Source organism: Lonchura striata, chromosome 28 (assembly GCF_046129695.1).
Source record: "Lonchura striata isolate bLonStr1 chromosome 28, bLonStr1.mat, whole genome shotgun sequence".
Lineage (NCBI taxonomy): Eukaryota > Metazoa > Chordata > Aves > Passeriformes > Estrildidae > Lonchura > Lonchura striata.
In genome coordinates, this window is record NC_134630.1 from 5,637,339 (window position 1) to 5,661,231 (window position 23,893).

The following is a 23,893-nucleotide window of genomic DNA, read 5'->3' on the forward strand; positions in this document are numbered from 1 at the left end:
TTCTGTGGCAGGAGCATTCTATTTAAAGGAAACTGCCATTTAAATTAAAAATCCAAAGCACCACGCTACTTTCTGCCTGCTGTTCCTCCTTGGGAAGCTGAAGAGAACAATAATTGGAAGGTGTGACACAGGCATGTTCTTCCTCTTTTTTCTTTGGTTGAATATGGACATTTTCTTTGTTTCTTCCATATGGTCAAAGGCAGACATGGAACTGGAAATTACTAATTCCAGGATTATTTTCAGTGGTGTCATGAAATGGAAAGTATTATCCTCTTCTTAAGGATTCTGCTGTTTGTGTGAGTACCATGAATTGGCATGGCTGCAGGAAGTTAAGGGGAGGCCTCCCCAGGAGCTGCACAGCCAAATGTGCCCCTTGGAGCTGAGAGGAAACCAGGCAGCAGAGACAGATGAGGCTTGGAGATGAGTCCTGGGAGAGGAATAGCTCCCAAATTGCTGATGGACCTCCTGTTTCCTGTTCACACACCCAGCCTGAGCCATAAAACCTCTGTGCTGAGCACCCTAAAACATCTCATTCTGTGTGTGCACAGAGCCAGCCTCTTGTAGCTGGAGCTGTTCCTGCCCAGGTGTGCAGGGCACAGCTGCTTTTGGCCAAGGGCAGTGGTCAGGTCCCCCTGCCCTCCTCTGCCACCCGAAGGAACCACGTGCCTGCTCCAAGTGCTCCTCAGTTGCACATAAAAAGCCATTTACTGCATGGAAATGTGGCCATTTTTCTGACTGGAATCAGCATGCTCGCTGTTTTCAAGTGGATTTTTCTCATTGATTAAACCTTTGTGTTTTACAATAGCACTTTGCTAATTGGCACTTTGCATACACAGAAGGCTGGTGCGTGGCTCTCTCCACCCCAGCAAAGATTTAAGGGCATGGAACATTACTTATTACTTACATTTCCTTCCTTTTATAAATCACAGTATAGAACCCTTACTAGCACACTCCGAAGTATTACCATAAATAATTAAATCTAAATTGCAATTGACAAAATAAAAGAATAAAACCCCTTTTATGATGCATTACCCTGGCTTTCTTCCCTTTTAATTGCCCTTGCTCCATCATTAATTTGCAGAACACAGTAATTCATGGGAGGTGCATGTGAGGGGGGCTCTCGTGCTCTGTGAGCATCCCTGGGGCCAGCAGAGGCAGCAGCCAGGTTGGCACCACGTGGGACTTCAGGGAGATGATGGAAAACCTGTGATGGGGCTCCTCTAGGCCCATGTTCAGGCTGTGTTTGGGGGAGCTGGTGCCTTGTTGAAGGTGTGGCATGGCAGGTTTGTGCTCTGTGCAGCAGGGACAGGAGCTGGTGGTTGGCAGCACAGCTTGGCTCTCTGAGATCCAGATCCCACCACTTCCAGGCATTTCTGCCTCCTCTCCTGACCTTGTTGAAGGTGTGTGGCATGGCAGGTTTGTGCTCTGTGCAGCAGGGAGAGAGCTGGTGGTTGGCAGCACAGCTTGGCTCTCTGAGATCCAGATCCCGCCACTTCCAGGTGTTTCTGCCTCCTCTCCTGAACTGTCCCTCCCAACAGGATTAGCCCCTGCTGCACAGCTCACAGCTTTTAGCTCTGGAGGCCCAAGCTTTGATCTGCTGTTGGCCAAGACAGCAGTTGTCAGGTAAGATGGGAGTAAAAATCAAGGAGGCTCCATCTTAGGACTTGATAGACACCTTAAGTTGACATCAGTGGGAAGGAAATGGAGAGCTCTTCCAGTTGGAAGTGTTGGAGATGGATCCAGGAGAGCCCAGCAGTGCTGCCCCAAGAGAGGGAAGGTGTCAGTGTGGTGAGGCTGAGCTGTCCCACAGGTTGGGTCACAGACCCTGATTGTTCGTGCCAGGGAGATGCTGCAGAAAGGCTTTTCTTCCTTGGGGGTGGGCTGGAGTGGGAGCAGAATTTATCAATTTAAGGTGGGAGCACAGAGGAGGTTTTGTGGTCGATTGGAGTGGATTTTGTGGTGGAGTTTTCACTTGCAGTTGCACATTGTCCCTGCAGTGAGTGGAGTCTGAGAGAGGAAACAGCAGCTGAATGCTGAAGAGGTGGAGATCACTGCTCCCCTGCCCAGATCCACCTGCTGCTCCTGTTCCTGGTGCCTTTGTAGGCAGGGGACACCTCCCTGTCCTTGCTGCTGCACTGCCCTTTCCTTCTCTGCCTTCTCCATGTGCCAGCTCTGATCTTGCTGAGGGTTCTGGACTGGCTGTTGTCTCACTCAAGGACACTGAATTAAGCTTCTGTGTCACCTTGTTTAAGTGCCTGATTAAATTAAACCTTGCCTGACTGGATGTAGTGATGTATCTCTTTTTTTTTTTCCTTTTTTTTTTTTTTTTAAGATAACTCAAATTGGAAAGTTTGTGTCTTCTGTAGGACCCAGAGAGGAAATAAATCATGTGTTGAAAGAGCTTCCTTGGGGGCAGAGGGGGCTGTCACTTCCCAGGTCTCAGCTGTGCCCCACGCTGGGAGTGCTCATTAGATTAATCTGTGCTGAGGAGCACCTGGGGACAGCAGCAGCCACGGTGTTTGGGACCCAGCCATGGGTGTCTCCTGGTGAAGGATCTTTTCCCAGCCACAGGCTCTTTCTGCTCAGCTTCATTAGATGGTTAAGTTAGGGGAAAAGAGCATCTGTTTGTTGTGTAAACAAGTGGCTTGTGTGAAAATGTCACCTGCAGAGGATTGGGATGGAGGAAATGTCTCTCTTCATACCTGGATGCTAAAACTGGGGCTGTTCCTCTGTGTCAGGCTTTGCCAAAAAGCCAAGACTTCTTCTTTTATGGCTCTTCCCCTTTGTTGTCCTTTTCACACCAGCACTTCTTGCCCTTGCTGCCAGGAAGGACGGGATCTTTCTGGAACCTCTCCCAGACCCTGGGTCACGTTGGCTTTTCTTCTGCCTGGCAGGCTCTCTGTGCTGGTGTCAAGACCAGCTCAGTACGAATCTCCTGGGTCACTAAAGGCAATCTGTGAGGGATTCCTCCTTTTTGTGGCCTGGCAAGCCCAGTATTATTCTTAGAAGGCAAGCGGAGTGTTTCTCAAGGACGCCCGACCAGAGGAATGTCGTTCCTCCATGCGTGGGATGGAATCTGGGCTCGAGCTGGCCTGTGAGACACAATCTCCCAAGAACAGTTTTATTTACTCTCTGCCACTCTTCCCCTCCAGTCAAGGATGTTCTCTCGCAACATAATTGGTCCCAGTTCCCACCTTAGAAAGCTGTGATGTTCTGTGCGCTGCAGCTGCCTTCCATTTTTTGGGGATTGTTAAAAGTTCATGAAAATAGTCACGTTTTACACCATCTGCTGTGTGCAAGGAGGTAGGCAGGGCTGCAGGCCAGGGAGTGGGGATCGTCCTCACTCTGTGTCTGCACCTTCCCAACCCTCCTTGTGCTTGCCTGGATTTGCTTTTTTCAGCACGTTGTTATCCAGCCTGATCAGCCCCAGCCCTGGTTTGGTTCCAGCAGCCTGGGTTGTGCTCCTGCAGACCCCCAGCAGCCCTGCTGAGACATAAATTTTAAGGAATTTAGAGATTTTAGAGGAGCTAAGATTTTAGTCTGAGATAAGCCTTGCTAGCGTTAATTAAAATAAACTTAAAATAAATGAGTAGGCCTTGATGAAGTTAAGAGTTAGTAGGTAACTAATAACTGCTTGTCAGCACAATGTTTAGTTAGCTGGTTTATAATGAAGAATACGCAAACTGGCAAATAGCTTTTAGGAACATAAGACAATTGTGGGGCTCCTCTGTTCTGAAACCAATTGAAGACAAGGAATAGGAGTTCTACCAAGAGTTCATTTGTCATATTTGCATTGAAAAGGTAGAAAGGTCAGAACGAGGAAGACTTCATTGACTTCCTCATTTTTGGAAGGGTCCACTGACCCATTTCAAGGAACAAACCACGCATGCTGAATGGCTTTTGAAATTATTAGCATAGGAAGTGAGGAATGGGAGGTACCAAAATGATGAATATGTATTTGTATTTTGGGTATTCAACACTTGTATGGATAAAGGGGCTCTGTAATCACCTGAGAGGTGTGGTGTGCATTTGGGAGCGATCCCACACACAATAAACACACACTTTTTAATTTTAACTGTTAGAGAGTTTTTGTCCGTCACAGTTGGATATCGGTACTGGATCAATATCCATATTTTTTTCATAAGTCACTGTGGGGTTTGGCAGCAGAGCCCAGGGACAGCGAGAGCTGCGGGATGTGGCAGCGATCACAGGCCCCAGCAGCACCAGGAGAGAGCAGTATAAATATATACAAATACATTTTGGATGTCTGCTGCTTTGACTTTGAGAGGGGATCCTGGGATGAATGATTTAAAGCGTTGACAGGAGGGACTCTGGGCTGACCTCCTTTCACAGGATCCTTGCACAGAACCCTGAGCATGTCCCATCCTGGTGGTTGCAGACATGAAACGTTCCACGCGAGCGTGCCGAAAACCATCGCTGCTCGTTTCATCTGCAGCGCACGGACTCATTCCCCTTTCCTTTTGAGGCCAAGAGGAAAAGCAAAGCTTTAAAGAAGGAAAAAAAAAATAAATAAATAGAAGGAGCTGCAACTGGTTTAGCATTCTACAAAGTTTCTCTGAGTCCTCCAAATCTTTAATTGACTCAGGAGCATAAAATTGAGAAGGGGAGAGAGTGAGAGAGCGTGCGAGTGGCGCGAGTGATTTGAATAATTTATTGTCCTTTGAAGTTGCAAGAGAAATTTCAGCTGCCTTGGGGAGTAATTTCTCCCCATTCTGAAAGGGTTTTTCCTTATTTTAAACTCATTCAGAGGATGATAGTTTTGCATTTTTTGCATAATTAATGAGCATAGCTCCCCCCACTCTCACACAACCTCTAAAGAGTGGTGGGGTGATGAAACTTGGTGGTTTTTTTAATTAATAAAGTCAAATTAATTTGACTGTGCCTTCATCCTTCCTCACCTCTGTTGGAATCCATGGATTTATTCATAAATTAGTCTGAGCATGCTGCCAGGAGTGCCAACACTTACAAATCTTTAGCCTGGACTTTGATTTGTTCGGATGAATTTCTGAAAAGATGGTGTAAGGTTTTTTTTCAGTTCAGCTCTTAAAGATCACCTTGAGACTGGCTCCAGTGATCTCCCAGGGAGCCAGGAAGATCCTCCAGCTCTCATTTTCCTTTGTCTGTCTGTTTGGGGAGGATCTGCTTGCTTTTGAGGACATTTGTGGGTTTTTTTGTTTTTTTTTTTTTTTTCCTGTATGAGTACTGTGATACTCATCCCATACCCCTTTTCTCCTAGGATCTGCTAATTGTAATTAATTCCAGTAGCTGCCACTTGAGGCTATGAAAGGGAGAGGGATCTTCTTCCTGGTGTCTGGAAGGGCTGCAGGACATCCTTCTGGTGAGAAGCCATCCCTTGACAGGTGTCAAGCATGAACACGGATTGTCCTACTCCAGAAAAAAATCACCTTCCTCAATTTCTGTCTTTGATAGAAGAATTTAAGGCATAGCTGCTGCTTTTCCATGTTTCTGTTTCTCTCTCATTCACATCTCGCACTGTTTTTCTGGCTCACTGGGTCTCAAGTGTCCCAAAGCTGAATTCATCACACTTCCAGTGCTGTCAGTTCTCAGCGCTGTTGTTGAAGTCTCCTTTTTTTTTGGATTCTTTTGTGTTCCCAGTACAAATGTGAATGATGAGTAGTGTGGTTCAGAGACAGAAATTGTAATGACTCGTGTGGTAAGAGCTGAAGTTCACCACTGTTAGAAGTTGTGCTCATCCATTAGTCATGGCTTTATAAGGTCTTGGTTTCTCATTTTTGAGATCTCCTGTCCCAAGATCCTCGACATCCCAGTTTCAATAAGCAGTGCAGGCTCATAACAGGCTGTTTAGACCCAGGTGTTTCAAGCTTGTATATCCAGAATCTCCTTTTGTTCCATGAAAAATATGGGCTGAAGTCTCTCACCAGAGGTCAGGTAGGAATGGTGTAATGATCTTTTGAAAACACCCCGAATTCTGGGCTCCAGGAATTGCACCTGTTCCTGTAGACAGAGTCTCCTTCTCTTGCCTGAAGGAAAGAAGCAGTAAGTGGAAGAAATACAGCTTTTATTTACAGAGTAAGAGAGCAGAGCTTCATCAGACATATTTTATTTGCCTGGTTTCATCCCCAAAAGGTCTCCACGTGCCCGTGTGAGCAGCCTGATTTTGGCTGGGGTCACCACCTCGTGCATGCAGCCCTGCAGCCCCTGCTGAGCTGGTGATGCAGGGCTGCATTTCCCTGGGTGCCTGCAGTGTGCAGAGCTCTGTGGGGTGTCACTGACCAGGCCATGGAGCTCTGTGGGGTCTCACTGACCAGGCCATGGAGCTGATCTCCCTGATCCCATCCTTGGGGTCTGGCTGGGTGTTTGCAGTGTGCAGAACTCTGTGGGGTCTCACTGACCAGGGCATGGAGCTCTGTGGGGTCTCACTGACCAGGACACGGAGCTCTGTGGGGTGTCACTGACCAGGACACAGAGCTGATCTCCCTGATCCCATCCTTGGGGTCCAGCTCTGAGCTCCTTCAGCAGGACCACGAGCTGCAGGAGCTCGTAGCAGTTTGTTTTCCCCTTGCTGCTGACTCTGCTGTCACTTTGCAGTGGCACAGGACCACAGCTGGGCTGGATTAAGATGGCATTGCCCCCTGGGAGCTGGATCTGGGCTCGTTAAGCTTTTGCTTCTTGCAGGCTTGTCCCATAGGAAATGTTTTTTCATGTTCTGGTGTCCCCTGTGGACTCTGGTTCTTTAGTGACTCGAACAGAGCAGTGGAGGTTGAGCAAAGAGCCAAATCCTTTTTAGCTGGATCTTTTCTAGGTGGGTGGTGAATCAGGCTGCTCCAGGATGCCAATATCGATGACATGGCTGGAGGAGAAGCTGTCTTAGCGATATGGCAAGGGCAGGCAGAGCTCCCTGCCTCAAGCTCCTGCTTGCTAACAACCTGGAATTGCTGTCATTGATGGACAAGGGGCCCTCATTAAGTTGCCAGGACAGCTCCTTGGCTCTCTGGCTCTGCTCTGGGTTGTTATGCCTTGTTATGGCACTTGTGGACAGATCTAGGATGAGATGCTGTTCCAGCTGATGGAAAGCACCCGTGTACCCCCAGGGTCCTGGCTGGAGCTTCCTGATCAAGGGAAATATAGGTTGGATATTAGGAGGAAATTTTTTACAAGAAAGGGTGATAAAGTTCTGCAATGGCTGCCCGGGGAGGTGGTGGAGTCACCATCCCTGGATCCACAAAGCCTGGATGTGGCACTGGGTGCCAGGGTTCAGTTGAGGTGTTGGTGCTGGGTTGGACTCGATCTTTTAAGATCTCTTCCAACCTGGGGATTCTGTGATTCTGTAAATTCTGTGAATTTGAGAGAATTTCAGGAATTCATGGGGAGGTGATGGAGTCACCACCCCTGGATGTGTTTAACAAAGCCTGGATGTGGCTCTGGGTGCCAGGGTTGAGTTGAGATGTTAGGGCTGGGTTGGACTCGATGATCTTTAAGGTCCCTTCCAAGCCAGTGATTCTGTGAATTCTGTGAATCCTGGCTGCCATCCTCCATTACAGCAGTGCTCATCTCCTTCAGCTCCTGCTGCTCACGAGCAGCAGCTTTCTCCTGGTAGTGCCAGCAGGGGAGGGAGGATCCTGGCCAGAGATCCACCTGCATTCCCACCAAGTTACCCCCTGGCCCTCGGGTTGGTCGGTGCCAGGAGAGGGTGGAAGCAGAATTCAGCAGCTGCTGTGCTGCTGGGATGAGGGAAGGGAGGTGGGGAAGCTGAGGCATGGCAGGAGGATCTTTGTGGAAAGGCCACACACCTCCCTGTCCTGTCCCAGCCAGCAGTTTGCATCCTGTGTGTGCCTCACTGCACGTGCCCTGACCCTTTGCATAAATCACAGCTGGAAGAATGTTCTCCTGGGCTGTATCAAGGTGCTGGGACTCATCCTTTCTGCCATGGAGGGAGGTGGATCCTTTCCATGCACAGGGATGTGCAGTGGTAGCCTGGAGGGGTCCTGTCAGAACGGGATGACTTCATCCCAGCTGCTGCTCCCATGTGATAAGGAACAGCCCCATGCCTGAAAACAGCAGTTTAAACAGAGCAGAAGGAAGGATTACGCTTCCCCTCCAGCAGGCAGGATAACGTGGTTTTTCTCACCTTGCACGTCAGAAGTGGGAACAGATTTTTGGTAGCCTCAGTCTCCTCCTGCCTCAGTGCTGCAGGCTCGTCCCTGCCTTCCAAAGGGTCTGGATCCCAGTGCTCTGCTTGAAGGAGCTTGAAGGCTGTATGGATGTGCCAGATCCCCAAATTACCATCCTCATGGAGAGGATGGCATGTGCTGCCTCAGCCTGGCCAAGGGGAGAGGAGGGAGCTGGCACAGGGGCTGGGGCTGTTGGACTTGTGTAGTAAAGGTGCATTAAATTAATTCTTCATCTTCCTCACCCATTTTCTGTGTGTAATTCCCATGCTGGTGCCATCCTTCACTGCTGTCCTTCCTCCTCTGGGGCCTTGCAGGAAAGGAGAGGGGCTGATCCTCCAGGTGACATTCCCCCCGCCCACAGGGGAACAGGCTGCATGCTGTGTTAACCCAGCTTTTCTGAGTCAGGTAAGGGCTTTGATGGCTCAGCAGCAGGGGAATAGCCAGGTGGAAGCATTTCACTTCTAAAAAAACATCCTCAGTCTTCTTTTTTTACCCTCCTCTGCCCAACCTTGCCAGTCCCATCTCTATGAAGGGAGCCAAGAGCTGCTGACAGTAAGAGGAAGTCTCCATCTGAAGGCTATAATTATCCTGTCTGCCTTCCCAGAAAAGGCCAGTTGGGGAGCGAGCGTGCTCCTGTTCCCTGGACCAGCCCTGCCTTCTCCTGCCTCCCCAATTACTGCTTAATGGACTTTTTATGATGATAAGACGACTGGGTTGGGGAGAAGTTATTGACGGGGAAATGGAATATAATTCACTCCCTGTTTGTTTGTTCTGTCAGAAAACCCTCATTTTAATTTTATTTGAGAAACAGCCCTCAGAAAGAAGAAGTGCAAAATCTGTCAGTAAACCCCTGGATTTCATGAGGTCCAGAGTCTCTGCAGGACCTCACCAAGGGGTGTCCTCAATCCTGTGGAGTGTCTCCATAGAGACTCCTCCCCACTCCTTCTCACAGTTTGCAGCTTTCTCACTTGTCCTGAGGAAAAATGTGAATTCTGGAGCTGTGTTCCCTGCCTGTACCCCTGTCTGCAGCTCCCCCGCTCCCCAACGCCGCTGCTGTGGAACACAGCCCCGTTCCAAACAGCGCATCCTTGCTCCCCACTCTCCATCTGTCTCAAATTTGGCTGCTCTCTCTTGTTTTCATCTGCTCTGTGGTTTGTCTCCTCCATCTAATCTTCACTTCCTTGCTCTGGCTCTGAACACCTCCCTCCTCCCCAGCCTGCTCCAGTTCTCCTGCACAGAATCGTGGAATAGCCTGACTTGGAAAGGGCCCACAAGGATCAGCAAAGTCCAACTCCTGGCCCAGCCAGCCCCAAGAACTCCACTCTGTGCCATTTTCCCTGCTGATGGCTTCTCATTCCCGCTGATTCTCCCATCCTTCCTACCTTCTGCTCCCCATTTTATCTCCTGGGCTGACAGAGCCGCTCCTCCTCGCTGCTCCACTCTGCCATCCCCGAGCTCCAGCTCAGTGCATGGATCTCCATGCACAGGCAGGCCTGTGTGTAAAACTGCTCCCTGCAGCTGCAGACAAACCCTGGCAGCGTGGCTGGACCCCAACCCCTCCTTCCTGCACGGGAGCTGAAAGCACAACTGCCCAGGGCTGGGGCTCTGGAGCACCTTGGGCTCCTTCTCCAACTGGGACTCCATCAGCAGTTGTGGAAAAGGGAGATGGAATTCCATTAGAACAGCAGAAAGCTCCAGCCCAGAAACCAAAGGGAAGAGGGAGGAGGAGGAGGAAGAGGAGAAAAGTGGGTTTAATCCTGTGCACAGCAGTGGGAAGGCCATCACATTTACTCCAGGTTGCTCTGGAAATTAGCAGGAAGTGAGAAAATAACAGGATGTCTCATTCCAGCTGACATGACTTGATTATTGGGAAATTCCAGAAAAATTTCAATTTTTATCTTTCCCCAAGAAGCACCTCTTGGGGGAAGGTCTCTGAGTTCTCTCGGTGAGGCTTTTTGTGGTTATTTTGTTTTCCTCTCAGTCATCCAAGGCTGCAGCTGTGCTGGTGCCACCCGGGGTGCTGAGTGTCGAGCAGGTCTGTTCCCAGACCGTGCCCTGCTCCAAGCTGCGTGTGGTGTCTAGACCAGGACAGACAGGCAGGTGTGAGAGATGAGGGTTGTCACCTCCCCGCCACGTGTGACAGCTGGAGGTGCAGGAAGGGCGAGCCCAAGGTCAGCCAGAATCCCAATTATGGGAATGATCTGGAGCCTGGAAGAACACACTGAGTTGTGCAACTTAAAACAAAATAATATTACCCATGAGTGGCTTTGTGGTCTCAACTTTAAACCTTTGTTCTCCAAGGTGGAGCTGCACGTCTGGGGCTGTGTGTGTGTGCAAAAAAAGGTGATTTTCCTTCTGCTGAACGTTTTTGAGTCAGGATAGAAGTTGTCTCTGCCTCTCATGTAGCATGGACACTCTCCCAGGTGGGCAGCCCCATGGGGAATGTGGGGCTCAGCACCACGGGGTTTGTCGGAGGTGGAATGGGAAAAATGAGCAGCAGGGTGGGCAGGGGAGCTTGCCAAGCAGCCAAGCAGCAGGAAAATAACCTTTCTGCTGTGCCCTTGCTGCAGCTTCAGCTCCTGTGGCACTCTGGGGGCCCGTGGAGAGCCTGCTCCTTCCCCAGGTGGGATAATTTGGGTTAGTCACCAGCCAGGGAGGAGCTGGAGACCGGTGTGGGTCGGCAGGATGGGCGCATGGGCTTCCACAGAGCTGCCAGCAGGCATTCCAAAAATGGGGAAAAAACCCGTCTAAAATAGGTGTTTGTGGCTGCCTTTCTTTTGTCCCCGTGGATTGCTGCTGCTGTGGGCGAGGGGCCCTTTCAGGCAGGCTCCTGCTGCTCTGCACTGAGGCCAGGTGGAAAACAAGTGGGTTTGTTTGTTGGCAGCCCATTGTTGAGGGGCTTTCCTGGGGCTGGCAGGAGCAGGGGGCGTGTGAAGCACACGGGTGAGGTTTGGAATCTGCCAGCTCCCTGCTGCGGGGCTGGAGGTGAGGGGAGAGAGCTGGAATGGGGCTCAGGGAGAGCCTGGGGGACAGAGGGACAGTGTCACACCCACTGATGGTCAGGGACCATCCTCCAGCCTGTTCTTGACACCTGCGGGGCCAGGAGGAGAGTGAGTGGAAGGGAACATGTCCCCATCCATGTGGAGAGTGAGTGGAGGGGACACATCCCCATCCACGTGGAGAGTGAGTGGAGGGGACACGTCCCCATCCATGTGGAGAGTGAGTGGAAGGGGACACGTCCCCATCCATGTGGAGAGTGAGTGGAAGGGGACACGTCCACATCCATGTGGAGAGTGAGTGGAAGGGGACACGTCCCCATCCATGTGGAGAGTGAGTGGAAGGGGACACGTCCCCATCCATGTGGAGGGTGAGTGGAAGGGGACACGTCCCCATCCATGTGGAGGATGAGTGGAAGGGAACACGTCCCCATCCATGTGGGAGCAGCTTCCTGCCTCAGTCTGCCCCAAAGCTCAGGAGGCAGCAGCAGTTCTGGGGTGCTGTGGAGGAAGTTTCTCCTGTCCTGTGGTGTGTCAGGGAGCCTCAGCTCCATAACCCACCCATGGTGCCACAGGAGAGCGGCCAGCTCTGTCCAGGCGTGGGGAGGGCAGGGCAGGGACGTGGTGCACGTCCATAACTGGCTCTTCCTTCTTCTTCCCCTGCTCCCATCAGCTGTCAGCTCAGATATGTGAAGCTCATTTGTTCTCCTGCCTCTCTCCCACCCCTCAAACCACCTCTGGGTTCTCCATGCCTCTCCCTGTCTCTGGTTTTTGATGTTTCAGACAGACATATGGTGGCTGGGCTGTCTCCCTCGCTGCTCGTCCATCACCGCCTATTCACCGTGGCAGCCCTTCCTGAGGGACTCTGGCTTTAAAAACTGAGATGTCCCCTCCTTCTCCCCACTCCTGCATCTCTCCAGCTCCTCTGCTGCAAAGCTCTCAGCCTGTTGTGTCATCCGTGTATCCTCAGCAGGGAGATGTTGGGTGGTTTTTACATGACTGAATAACTTTTCCTGCTTTGGTGTCACATGGAAGAGAGGAGGAGGAGAGGGGAGAGGAGGCAGCAGCATCTTTATGTTTGGTGAGGGACTGCCTGGCTGTGCAGCCCTCACCTGTGGGCTGGGGGCTGAGGAGAAGACCCCCACCCTTCTCACCTGAATCCCCAAATCCTGGCGTGTCGTGTCCCTTTGGAGCAGGTGCCCCCCGTGGGTCCCCAGGCTGTGGTTTGGGAAGGGAATCCCACGGGAGCTGATCGGTGTGTGGGGATGGGAGGGTGAGCACAGGGCTGGGGCAGGAGTGGTCAGGGGTGGCCAGAGGGGTCAGGGGTGGCCAGAGAGGTCAGGGGTGGCCGGAGTGAGGCTGGGGGCTAGACGTGTGTGTGTTGGTGGAGCCCAGGACACAGGAACCAGGAGGGATCTCTGTCCCCATGGAGCTCAGGGTACAGGAACCAGGAGGGATCTCTGTCCTGTGGTGCTCAGGGCACAGGAACAGGAGGGATCTCTGTCCTGTGGTGCTCAGGGCACAGGAACCAGGTGGGATCTCTGTCCTGTGGTGCTCAGGGCACAGGAACCAGGAGGGATCTCTGTCCCCAAGGAGCCCAGGACACAGGAACCAGGAGGGATCTCTGTCCTGTGGTGCTCAGGGCACAGAAACAGGAGGGATCTCTGTCCCCAAGGAGCCCAGGACACAGGAACCAGGAGGGATCTCTGTCCTGTGGTGCTCAGGGCACAGGAACAGGAGGGATCTCTGTCCTGTGGTGCTCAGGGCACAGGAACAGGAGGGATCTCTGTCCCCATGGAGCTCAGGACACAGGAACAGGAGGGATCTCTGTCCCCAAGGAGCCCAGGACACAGGAACCAGGAGGGATCTCTGTCCTGTGGTGCTCAGGGCACAGGAACAGGAGGGATCTCTGTCCCCATGGAGCCCAGGGCACAGGAACAGGAGGGATCTCTGTCCCCATGGAGCTCAGGGCACAGGAACAGGAGGGATCTCTCTCTATCTGCTCTCTCAGCCCATGGCAGCTCTCCAGCGTGGTGCTGGCTGCTTTTGGGAAGTGCGTAGGCAGTGGGCAGGAGTGAGAGCTTGGGTTTGACTTGATGGCTTTCCATTAAGCTGTGGAACAGGATCACAGGTACACAGCAGCCATCCAGTCTTTTCAACCTTCCCTCTGGAGACCCAGACCCTGCAGGAAGCCTCTTGTAGTAGGAAAATTCTTTTAAGCTCCAGATTTTTTTTTTCTGTTCCTATTTTGATACTGCACAGAAAGTGGGTTTTTCTACTTTGCAAGCAGAGAAAGGGAGGAAAATTATCTCTGTGACTGCTGGACTGATGGAACTCAGACTCAGCCTTTCCAAACCTGGCTTGTTCTCAGCTATCTGAGGGAAGGTTGGTGAAGTGATATAAAATCCCCTGGACTGTCAGTATGTTGTCTGGAAAACGTTTCTTTGATTTTTATTTCTTTCTTTAAAGCCACTGTCCTGCAGTCTTGGCAGACGAGGACAAACACCTCCGAGTGGGCTGATAGGGTTTCACATGGCACCTTGTCCCTGCCTGTGGAGGCTCCCAGAGCCCTTTGCAGAGCTGGAGGCTGAGCTCTCACCTTGTGTCTCCCTTTGAGCTGGGCCTGGCACGGCAAAGCTGAGCCAGCCCACAGCATGGTGGAGATAAACCCAAGCTTTGGGTCACCAACATCCTGTATTCCCAGCAGCCTGGGTCACCAGCACCTTGGGCCACCAGCCCACAGGGTCACCATCACCTTGGATCATGAGCCCACAGGGTCACCAGCACCTTGGATCATCAGCCCACAGGGTCACCAGCACCTTGGATCATCAGCCCATGGGGTCACCAGCATCTTGGATCATCAGCCCATGGGGTCACCAGCATCTTGGGCCACTAGCCCACAGGGTCACCATCACCTTGGATCATCAGCCCATGGGGTCACCAGCATCTTGGGCCACCAGCCCACGGGGTCACCATCACCTTGGATCATCAGTCCATGGGGTCATAATCATCTTGGGCCACCAGCCCACGGGGTCACCAGGACCTTGGGCCACCAGCATCTTGGGGTCACCATCACCTTGGATCATCAGCCCATGGGGTCACCAGCATCTTGGATCATCAGCCCACGGGGTCACCATCACGTTGGGCCACCAGCCCACGGGGTCACCAGCACCTTAAGCCACCAGCCCACAGGGTCACCGGCACCTTGGATCATCAGCCCACGGGGTCACCATCACCTTGGACCATCAGCCCACAGGGTCACCATCACCTTGGGCCACCAGCACTGTGCCTGTGGTGGCCCTGGCTCTCTCCTCCCCAAGAGGAGAGAGCTGCTCAGTGCTCGGCGTGGGCTGGAGACAAATGCTGCAGTGATTGAGGCTGCAGAGGTGGAGAGCAGGAGGAGGGAGGAATGAAATCTGCAGCCCAGAGGCTTGGGCAATTTTCAAATGAACAATTTAGCTCTGATTCTCAGCCATTTTTTCAAGTGAGCAGTAAAATCTAACAGGTTGGGTGGTGAGGATTTTTGTTTGGCTCCTCGTGTCTAACGGTGAGTCCCTTGTAGGCAGCTGGGAATTGCAGGAGCTCAGGAAAAGCCCCATGCACACACTGCTCAGCTCCCCCATCACCCCACACTGAGGCACCACAGGACCCCCAAAAAGGGATGAGAGCAATGACTCCAAATTCAGTGGTTTTTGGAGCACCATCCCTTCCTTCAGGACGGAAATAGAACCTTGTTTTTCTCCTCGTCTGAGCTCTCATCATGCAGCCTGCACCCATTTAAATGTATACGTGACATTAAGGTTTATTAGGGGCTTTATTTTAGGAAATGAACTTGCATCAATAAAGTGTTCTTAAAAGCCCTGGATGTTTTTAGCTGTACCTTCAGAATTGACTTCTGCAAACTCTTCAGATATCGAGCGGAGGTGAGGGCAGGAAGGAAGTCAGGGGCAGAGTGAGCATTTATATCTTAGCCTGGAGCAAACTTTGGGTTTTACCTTTCTCAGCTGGAAGACAGATCCCCCAGTGCCAGCTCCTCCAGTGGGACTTGCTTGATAACCTTTAGCTGTAACATTGCAAAGAAGACTCTGACCTCTAAATATAGATTTGGATATTTATAAATGCGCTGCTTTGTACACACAGCATTCGGTGGGACGTAAACAGCTCCAGCAAATTGTATTTACCTCCAGCATGGAAACAAATGCTTGATTGCATCACATGAGCTTGCTCAGTGCCTTTTATTTATATACTGCTGGCCATGCCAGGCAGGGAAGGGGAGAAGGCTTCCTTTTGTCTTTCGACCCCTAAAAGACCCTGGAGGCTTCTCCCCAGCTACCATTTGGCCTCCTGTCGAGCCCTGTGGGAGGCTGTTTGCATCTTATTTTATACCCTCTTGAGTATGAAGGGATAAATACACACATTTCAGAGTCACGTGCTCTGCTTTTCTCAAGAAAACAGACGGCAACTTTATGATCTGAGTGATTTTATTTGAACACAGCTGTGGCCTTGTGATTTAAATATTTCAATAAATTTTAAACTAACTAGATGAGGGGAAAGCAGGTTAGAGCACGGAAGGAGGATTCCCAGAGGGTGGGGGCAGTATGGGCTCTGCACAAATGCTGCTGGCCTTGGTTTCCTCTCAGGGAGAGCCTCTGCCATCCTTGCAGAGCTGCTCTGAAGGTGGTGGGATGTTGGTGGGAACCAGTGCAGGGGCTGAGGGAGAGGTAATTTGGGGTGAGGTGGTGTTCTTTTGGGCCTGGGCTGGCTCCAGCACAGCCTGAGTGTGTATTTATTCGGGCATTGCTGCGCTGCTGCTGGCTCTGAGTGGAGTTTGAAGGAGATGGTGGCTCCCTCCTGGAGCAGAATTAATTCCCTGTCTTTCCTAGGAGGGGAAGGGGAGCTGCAGGAGCAGGCTGGGGTTTGGCAGCTGGGTGGTTCTGACCTGCTCACAGCTCTGCTGATCAGATTGCCTGTTTCACCCATTAAATTGCCTGTTCTGAGGGATCACTTGCCTGGTGTGTGCTAATGTACCTGTGAGGGCCATGGAAGGACTTGCAGGTGAAAGCAGAGGTACCACAACCAAGGGGATTTCACATCCTAAAATCAGCTTCTTTCACACCAGTGTCCTCAGGATCTCTGCGTGCTGACTCCTGCTCCATCTACTTCATCATCCTTCTCCCACCTTCTCCCCTTCCCTGCCTATGTTCCTGTAAACCTCCCCCATTCCTTGGTGCTTTGGTCATCTCCAAGGAGCTGGGAAGTGCAATTCACTGTTTCTAAGTGTTGTTTTCAGCTCTACCAGCTTTTGGTGATGCTCATTAGATGGGTTTTGCAAGGGCAATTTCCCCTGTACAAAACAATTTAAAAGTCTACTTTTCAGGAGTAAAAGAGGTTTTGCAACATTGAAATCTTCTTTGTAGGATCAGGGCCTTAATAATTTTCTGCTGGAGCTACTTCGTATGTAAAGTGGAGGTAAAGGCTGTTCTGAAAAAGGCCAAGAGGTTTAATTTCAACTGGGATCATTAAGAACAGCAGCAACACTACTATTAATTACAAACCGTGTTTATTAGAGCTTGTCTTTGTGACTGCCACTGATGGCATTTCCTTTTTGTCCTCCAGGTCCTCCTGTGTTCATTAAAAAGCCTGTGGACCAAATTGGTGTGTCAGGAGGGGTGGCCTCCTTCGTGTGCCAAGCCACTGGAGACCCAAAGCCAAGGGTCACCTGGAACAAGAAAGGGAAGAAAGTGAACTCTCAGAGGTTTGAGGTAAGAGATGAAATCTGGTGTCTCTGTGAAGAGAGAGACTGACACAAAGCAGCCCCTGCTCCTCTTTGGCCACCCTCTGACCTGATAATAAAGGGAAATTTGGAAGGGGAGGAGTTTTAGCAGCAGGAGGAGAGAAATGCAAGCTCTTGGCCATGTCAACAGCTGGGTTTGTTCCAAAGCAAGAGAGAACTTGGCTCAAATATGTTATTGAAGATTTTTATTTTGTTTCGTTGGGTTTTTCCCCTTCCTGGGATATAACTCCCTGCTTTCCTAGGAAACCCCAACTAAGCTGGTGGCACTTCAGCTCTGTAAATGCACCTTTCATATCCATCTGTGGCTCAGCATTTTAGTCCTGGGACAGTCTGGAGTAAACACTGCAGTTGTTGGCAACCAGACCCAAGCAATTGGCATTGTTTAGATAGAAATGAGAGCAGAGGAACAAGGACTGGGAGGTCATCCTGTGGAATTTGCTGTGGGACTCAGCCCTGCCAGGCAGCTGTGTGCTCAGAGGAGCTTTGTGGTGTCAGCTGCCCCTGCAGATGGAGGAATAAGGCAGGGATCCATTTTTATTTTGTTTTCCTTTGGTCTGTTTTGTCCTCCTTCACCCCAGTTGTGCTCTGAACACCCATCCCTACATCCCATCAGCGTGGCTTGTTCTTTCAGAGCCTTTGAGATGCACTCTGGGGGTTTGGTGGGGCAGTGGTCACTGGCAGGGTTTGGTGGGTCACTGGCAGGGTTTGGTGGGTCCGTGGTCACTGGCAGGGTTTGGTGGGGCAGTGATTGGTGGGGCAGTGGTCACTGGTAGGGTTTGGTGGGTCACTGGCAGGGTTTGGTGGGGCAGTGGTCACTGGCAGGGTTTTGTGGGGCAGTGGCAGGGTTTGGTGGGTCAGTGGTCACTGGCAGGGTTTGGAGGGGCAGTCGTCACTGGCAGGGTTTGGTGGGTCACTGGCAGGGTTTGGTGGGGCAGTGGTCACTGGCAGGGTTTGGAGGGGCAGTGGTCACTGGCAGGGTTTGGTGGGTCACTGGCAGGGTTTGGTGGGGCAGTGGTTGGTGGGGCAGTGGTCACTGGCAGGGTTTGGTGGGTCACTGGCAGGGTTTTGTGGGGCAGTGGCAGGGTTTGGTGGGTCAGTGGTCACTGGCAGGGTTTGGAGGGGCAGTGGTCACTGGCAGGGTTTGGTGGGTCACTGGCAGGGTTTGGTGGGGCAGTGGTCACTGGCAGGGTTTGGAGGGGCAGTCGTCACTGGCAGGGTTTGCTGGGACATTTCTGTCACCTGGAGCTGGCTGGAGAGCCAGGCTGACCGTGTTGGTGACCTGTGGGGGCTGAGGGGCTGGAGGCTTTGCCGTGGCTGTGTGCGTGTGTCTGGGGGCTCTTCACAAGCAGCACCCCGAGGACACTGACCATGTGTGTGTCTCTTTGCCTCTGTCCCCCAGACCATCGAATTTGATGAAAGTGCAGGTGCAGTTTTGAGGATCCAGCCCCTGCGGACCCCCCGGGACGAGAACATTTACGAATGCGTCGCTCAGAACCCTCATGGGGAGGTCACTGTCCACGCCAAGCTCACCGTCCTCCGAGGTAAAGAACCTGGCCCAGCTGGGTGGGAAGGCTGTCAAAAATCCATGGCTAAGGTACAAAACCCTCCTGGGTTGGGTTGGGTTGGGTTTGGTTTGGTTTGGTTTGGTTTAGTTTGTTCTGACCCATCAGATCTATTTGCTGTTCTTACCTCAGACAGACATAAAACTGCTGTGTAAGAAGCAGAGCTAAAACTGGACCACTTGAGGAGGTTTGATTGATCATGTCCTGGGGTTCCTTCCAACCTGAATTATCCTATGACTCTTATGATCTTCCTCCCCTCCAAAACTTCCTTCCCCAGATTTAGGAACAGCACCAGGAGCTCCCCATTATACACACAGAAATGTGGCTCCAGGAAAACCTTCATTGAGGAATCACTTCATGGGCTGGGGCTGAGGTGGTTATGGATCTGCATGGGCTTTCGCACATTGGTAGCAGGACAAACATCTTTCCTTTCCTATTGTGCCTTTCTGGGCTTCTCCCCTCTTCCCAGAGGTCCCTGGCTCTGTGCACTCTCCAAGAAAACAATTCTATTCTCCATTTTGTTCTGGTTCTTTTTCCCACTTGTCCCCGTTACAGAGGATGTTTACATGGATGCCTCCCTCATGTCATCTGTTTGAAATATGCTCCCTGAACTGGATGTGGGGGAGGGAACAATATGCTGTTGCTCTGGATGCCTCTGGATGTTTGCTGTCATTGCCCTGGAGATCCCTAAAATCACTGTGTGAAGTGCTGGGCGAGGCTGGGTGCTCAAACTGACCCATTTTAGGGTTTGGAACCCCCATCAGGGACGTTCTCTGGTCAAACCACAGGGCAGTGCAGGTGATCCTGCTGGGAATGGGGTGGTGGATAACTGCCTGAGAGCTCCCAAGGGGAATTTAGCTTGGCTGTGGATGAAGCCATGGGCATTTCAGTAGCAGCAGCAGCAAAAGCCCTTCTCTCTGCAGTGAACAAGATTCTAGGAGCTCCAGGCAGGAGCCCCACAGGGCCAAGGGGTAGCTCTGCCTATGGGCCAGTTGTTTTTCCTTCAGCAGTTCCAGTGTTCCCTTCAGGAGCAGCTCAAATCCTTTTGTTAGAACAGGCAGCAAATTGGTGTGTGAACCCCTCAAAGTGCAGCAGGGATTTCACACCAGACATGAAGGGCACAAGGCAAAGCCCCTAACCTCCCTTTTCAGCTGGGAATATCCCTGCTGTGGGCTCTGTGCTGTCAGGATTTTGGCTGCCTGGGAGCGTGGGGGCCCGTGGTCCAGTCATGCCTGACAGATTTGTGTAGGTGACTTAGATGTGTGTGCAGCTCCTGTGCCTGGCATGGCATTTAACCTTCTGTTGGAGGAACGTGGTGGGATGGAGCTGTCAGGAGCTTGGAACAGTGCAGTATGACAGGAGTGTGTCTAACTGTGGTTATCCCAGAGGGTGGGAGCCTTATTCTTCACACTTATTCCCATGAATTCCTTTGGAGCTGTGACAGTCTGGGAGAAGGGCCCCTGCAGTCATATTCAAAGCTTGTACCCCTTGAATTTAGCTCCAGGGGAAGGTTCTCCTCCAGCTCCTTCAGTGGTTTTGATGCACTGCCCACCAACAGTGAGCTGCAGTGTGTGGGATCATTGCAGCTCGGAATCATCAAGGTTGGAAAGACCTCCAAGGTCACCAAGTCCAGCCTTTGACCCATCCCCACCTTGTCCCCTACCTGGAGCACTGAGGGCCATGTCCAGTTATTCCCTGGGCACTTTCAGGGATGGGGACTCCAAACCTCCCTGAGGAGCTCCTTCCAAGGCCTGACCACCCCTTCCACGGAGAAATTCCTCCTGATGTCCAACCTGAGGCTGTTTCCTGCTCCTCTCTCTGGTTGCCTGGGAGCAGAGCCCGATTCCACCTGGCCACAGCCTCTTATCAGGGAGCTGTAGAGACTGAAGCAGGAATGAGCTGAGCTCAGGGGCTGTCCTGAGGGACCTGGGCTCTTTGTACGTGTCTTTGTGCAGCTTTTCCTTCTGGGATCAGCATCATCCACGTCAGCCAGAGGCAGCTGACAGCACAGGGGCTGCATCTGCCCACTGCTGACTAATTCCACCCTTTGCTGAGCCCACCAGAGCATTCTGACTGTGGTTCTGCTCCCACAGCTCTGCTTGCCTGATGGGACCTGCTCTGGAGTCTCCTGGAGCACTGGGGTACTCTCATGGAGCTTGAGGGAGCAGGAATTACCTGCAGGGTGGGCCAAGGCAATGTTGAAGAGCACCAAGGAAGCAGATTTTGTAGCATATCCCCCCCTTCTCTCTCAGCTGGAGTTACTCCATCCTCCATCACTCCTTAACTCTCACACAGCAGAGTTTGTCTCCTCTTTATCTGTGTTTTTAAGTGCTGGGAAAGTTAAAAGCACCAAGCCAAATGCACTCATCTACACAATGACAAAGTGAGCATGTTGGCATCTACTCCTCTCCTGTTCCTCCCCTCTTCTGCACTCACCCACTCTCCTGTTTGTCTTTTCTCTCCCTGCTCAGCCTCCTCCTCTCTGTCTCTGCTCTCACTTGCAGAAGTGATGCTGAGCAGAGAGAGGGGGCTGCTCCACGGCTGCTCCACAGCCTGGAGATGGATGGGAGCTGTCATCTGCAGAACCTGTTACCTTGGCACACTCTGGAGAGTGGAAACCTGAGCCCAGCTGCTGCAACCTGCACCGGGGGCTCTGGGGTAGCTGTGCAGCCTGTTGCCTGTGCTGCTGTGATCCCAGACATACCTGTGGGTACCTTCCTGCACCAGCATTGCAGCATTTCCTCAACACCAGTCTCCTAACAGCAAATAAGACAGAAAATATTTCCTCTACTCAGAAGAGAAAACAGTACATTCTTCCCTACTAGATGCAGCTGCTGAAGGGATTGAGCATAAACCCCTCTTGCTTATGCACATGATTACTCCTGGATCAGCCCCTGGTAGAAACCCACATGCCTTCACTTGAAAACAGGAAACTGCAGGAGAGGAAACCTTGGGGAGCTTCTGAGAAGCAGAGCTGTGATGGAACCCGTTCAACTCACGCAGTCCCTTCACAGCAGCTCTGCTGGCTTGCTTGTCCTTCCTGCTCTGCTTCTCCAGGGATCCCACTTTGGTAGGGCTGTGGAAACTGGCTGCTCTTTCCACAGCTGCCTAGACAGAGTGCCTGCAAACCTGGCTCCTGCAGAGCTCGGAGGAAAAGAAAGAAAGTGGATTTGGGAAGCATTTTCCAGTTGTTTTTGACTCCAGCTGCTCTTGTTTTTCGTTGGAACTTAGGCAGGAAGGAAGGTCATTGGCACAGGCATGCCAGCCCCCAGTTGGTGTAGATTCTCTAAGCTGCCCACTCTCAAGGAAGATATAAATATCTATATCTGTATCTCCTGGGATAGATACAGCCAGACAGGTTGTGGACTCCCCATCCCTGGAATGTCCCAGGCCAGGCTTGGAGCAGCCTGGGACAGTGGAAGGTGTCCCTGCCATGGCAGGGGTGGGATGGGATGGGCTGTGAGGTCCCTTCTGTCCCAAACCACCCTGGGATTCCATCTGTGTCTACATTGCTATCTCTGTCATCTCTGCCTGGATGATGATGATGATTATTATTATTATTACTTCCTGTATGCAGATTATCCTTTCCCTCCATGTCTTTAGTGGCCTGAGAGAGGCTGTGAAGGCTTTCCTGTGCTCAGAGCTGAGTGGGCTCAGGGGACAGGGACCTCAGCTGTGGGAGGCACGGGCTGGCTTTCAAACAAGAACCAGGCTGGCTCCATTCTTTGCTCTGTGGAAGCTGATGGAGGGAGTTCTGTGGGGACTCAGTAGTAAATACAGCACAGAAACCACTGATTAATCCAGTTCAGTGTAAGGGAGCAGAATTTGGTGTGCCCTGAGCCGCCCCTTGCTGCATCCTGGGCAGTGCTGGCTGTTCCTGGGATTGCTGCACTGCAGAGCAAGGGGGAGAAGGGGCTGTGGGACACGTCAGGTCTGTGGGACTCCCTCCTGGACTGTCACTGGGGCTGCTATGGACAGACTTCCACAGCTTTTAGTGTTTCCCTCTTGGTTTCCTTTCATGAAGTATTCAGACATTTCTTTAACAATTCCAGCCTGAAATCTCCCTCACACGTTTCCCCCTCCAAGAGCACATCTGGTGTGGGAATGTGTAAAGTTCTAGCAAGATCCCTGTGGTTTGTTGGGTTTTTTGGGGTTGTTTTTTTTTTTTTGTAATTGTTGGCTTTAAATCACAAAAGGTAAACAAGAAGCAGCTCTGGATGCTCAGCAGAGAGTCCCATGGGGCACATGGGAAAGGGAAGCTGCTCCCTCTGAAATGTTACCTTGCCATTTGGAAAATTCCTGGCAGTCTTTCTTCAAACTTGACTTGTTTTGCTTTTCTTGTAGTGACCTGAAAATTGGGTGACATTGACAGCAGATTAATTCTGTAGCTCCTGAATAACATCAAAGTAATTTTAACTGAGATGCCTGTAGAAGGAGGGCACCTGAGGACACGTTAGTGGAGGGAACACAGGCATTGCCTGCACTGTTTTGGGGTGCAGCACACATATCTAAGGCTGCATTTACTGCCTGTGAGCCCACAAATTTTAATAACATTGTTAGGCTATTACTGCTTTCATAGTGGAACTTTGAGCTCCAAAGAAATGGAATCAACAGACAATTACTGAGACTTCTCCCTGCATTGAAATTGTCTTTGGCTGGGCAATAACAGAGAACTGAGACACAGGTACAGACACATGGGTGGAAATCATTGTTGATGTAATTTCACAAGGCACATAGTGCCAGGATACCTGGGGAGAGGGCAGCTCTAGTGTTCATAAACATAACGAAAGGGACGAGTTCAAGAGTGCTGGATTTTGATTTTGATCCTGATTAAAACTTGTGTCACTCGAGCTGCTCCACCTCTGTGCTTCTTATACCCTGCATGAGGACAGTCGACTGTAGAGACCAGCCAGCATCCATATCTCCAGAGGAGAGTGAAAAATCCCTCCTCCTCTTCCCTCCACAGCATCCTCATGGCTTTCTGCAACGACTCCATGGCATGACTGCTCACGCTCACACCCTCCTCCTCTAAATTATTAAACAACTGTGTACACCCTGCGGGAAAAAGAGCAGCAGTAACACCCGCTTTATCTTCCTTAATCATCCTCATTTCCAGCACAGCTAATTAGCTAAACCCAGGGCTGCCACCTTCCAGAGTGACAAGGGGACAGAGCAGCCTGGCTGGGGCTGGGGACCCTCGCTGTGTGTGGCAGCCTGAGCAGGGTCCAGGCACAGAACGTGTCCCCGGGTGGGGTTTATTGTAAATGGCAGCTGAAGTGCTCCTCTCTCTTCCCCTGCCTCTCTCCATCCCTCCTCCCCTGCTCTTTCTCCCCCTCCTTTGCTCAGTGAGGCATTGAGGTGTTTCAC

The 23,893-nt window shown here is 51.4% G+C and overlaps 1 protein-coding gene across 1 annotated transcript in view; it reads left to right on the forward strand.

The window, feature by feature from the left end:
- PTPRS (protein tyrosine phosphatase receptor type S) overlaps positions 1-23,893 on the forward strand; it is a 156,981-nt gene that overhangs the window by 58,624 nt on the left and 74,464 nt on the right. Inside the window, exons 3-4 of the mRNA XM_031507186.2 lie at positions 16,787-16,932; positions 18,364-18,505. Coding sequence (XP_031363046.1) covers positions 16,787-16,932; positions 18,364-18,505 — 288 coding nt within the window. The remainder of the gene's footprint in view (positions 1-16,786; positions 16,933-18,363; positions 18,506-23,893) is intronic.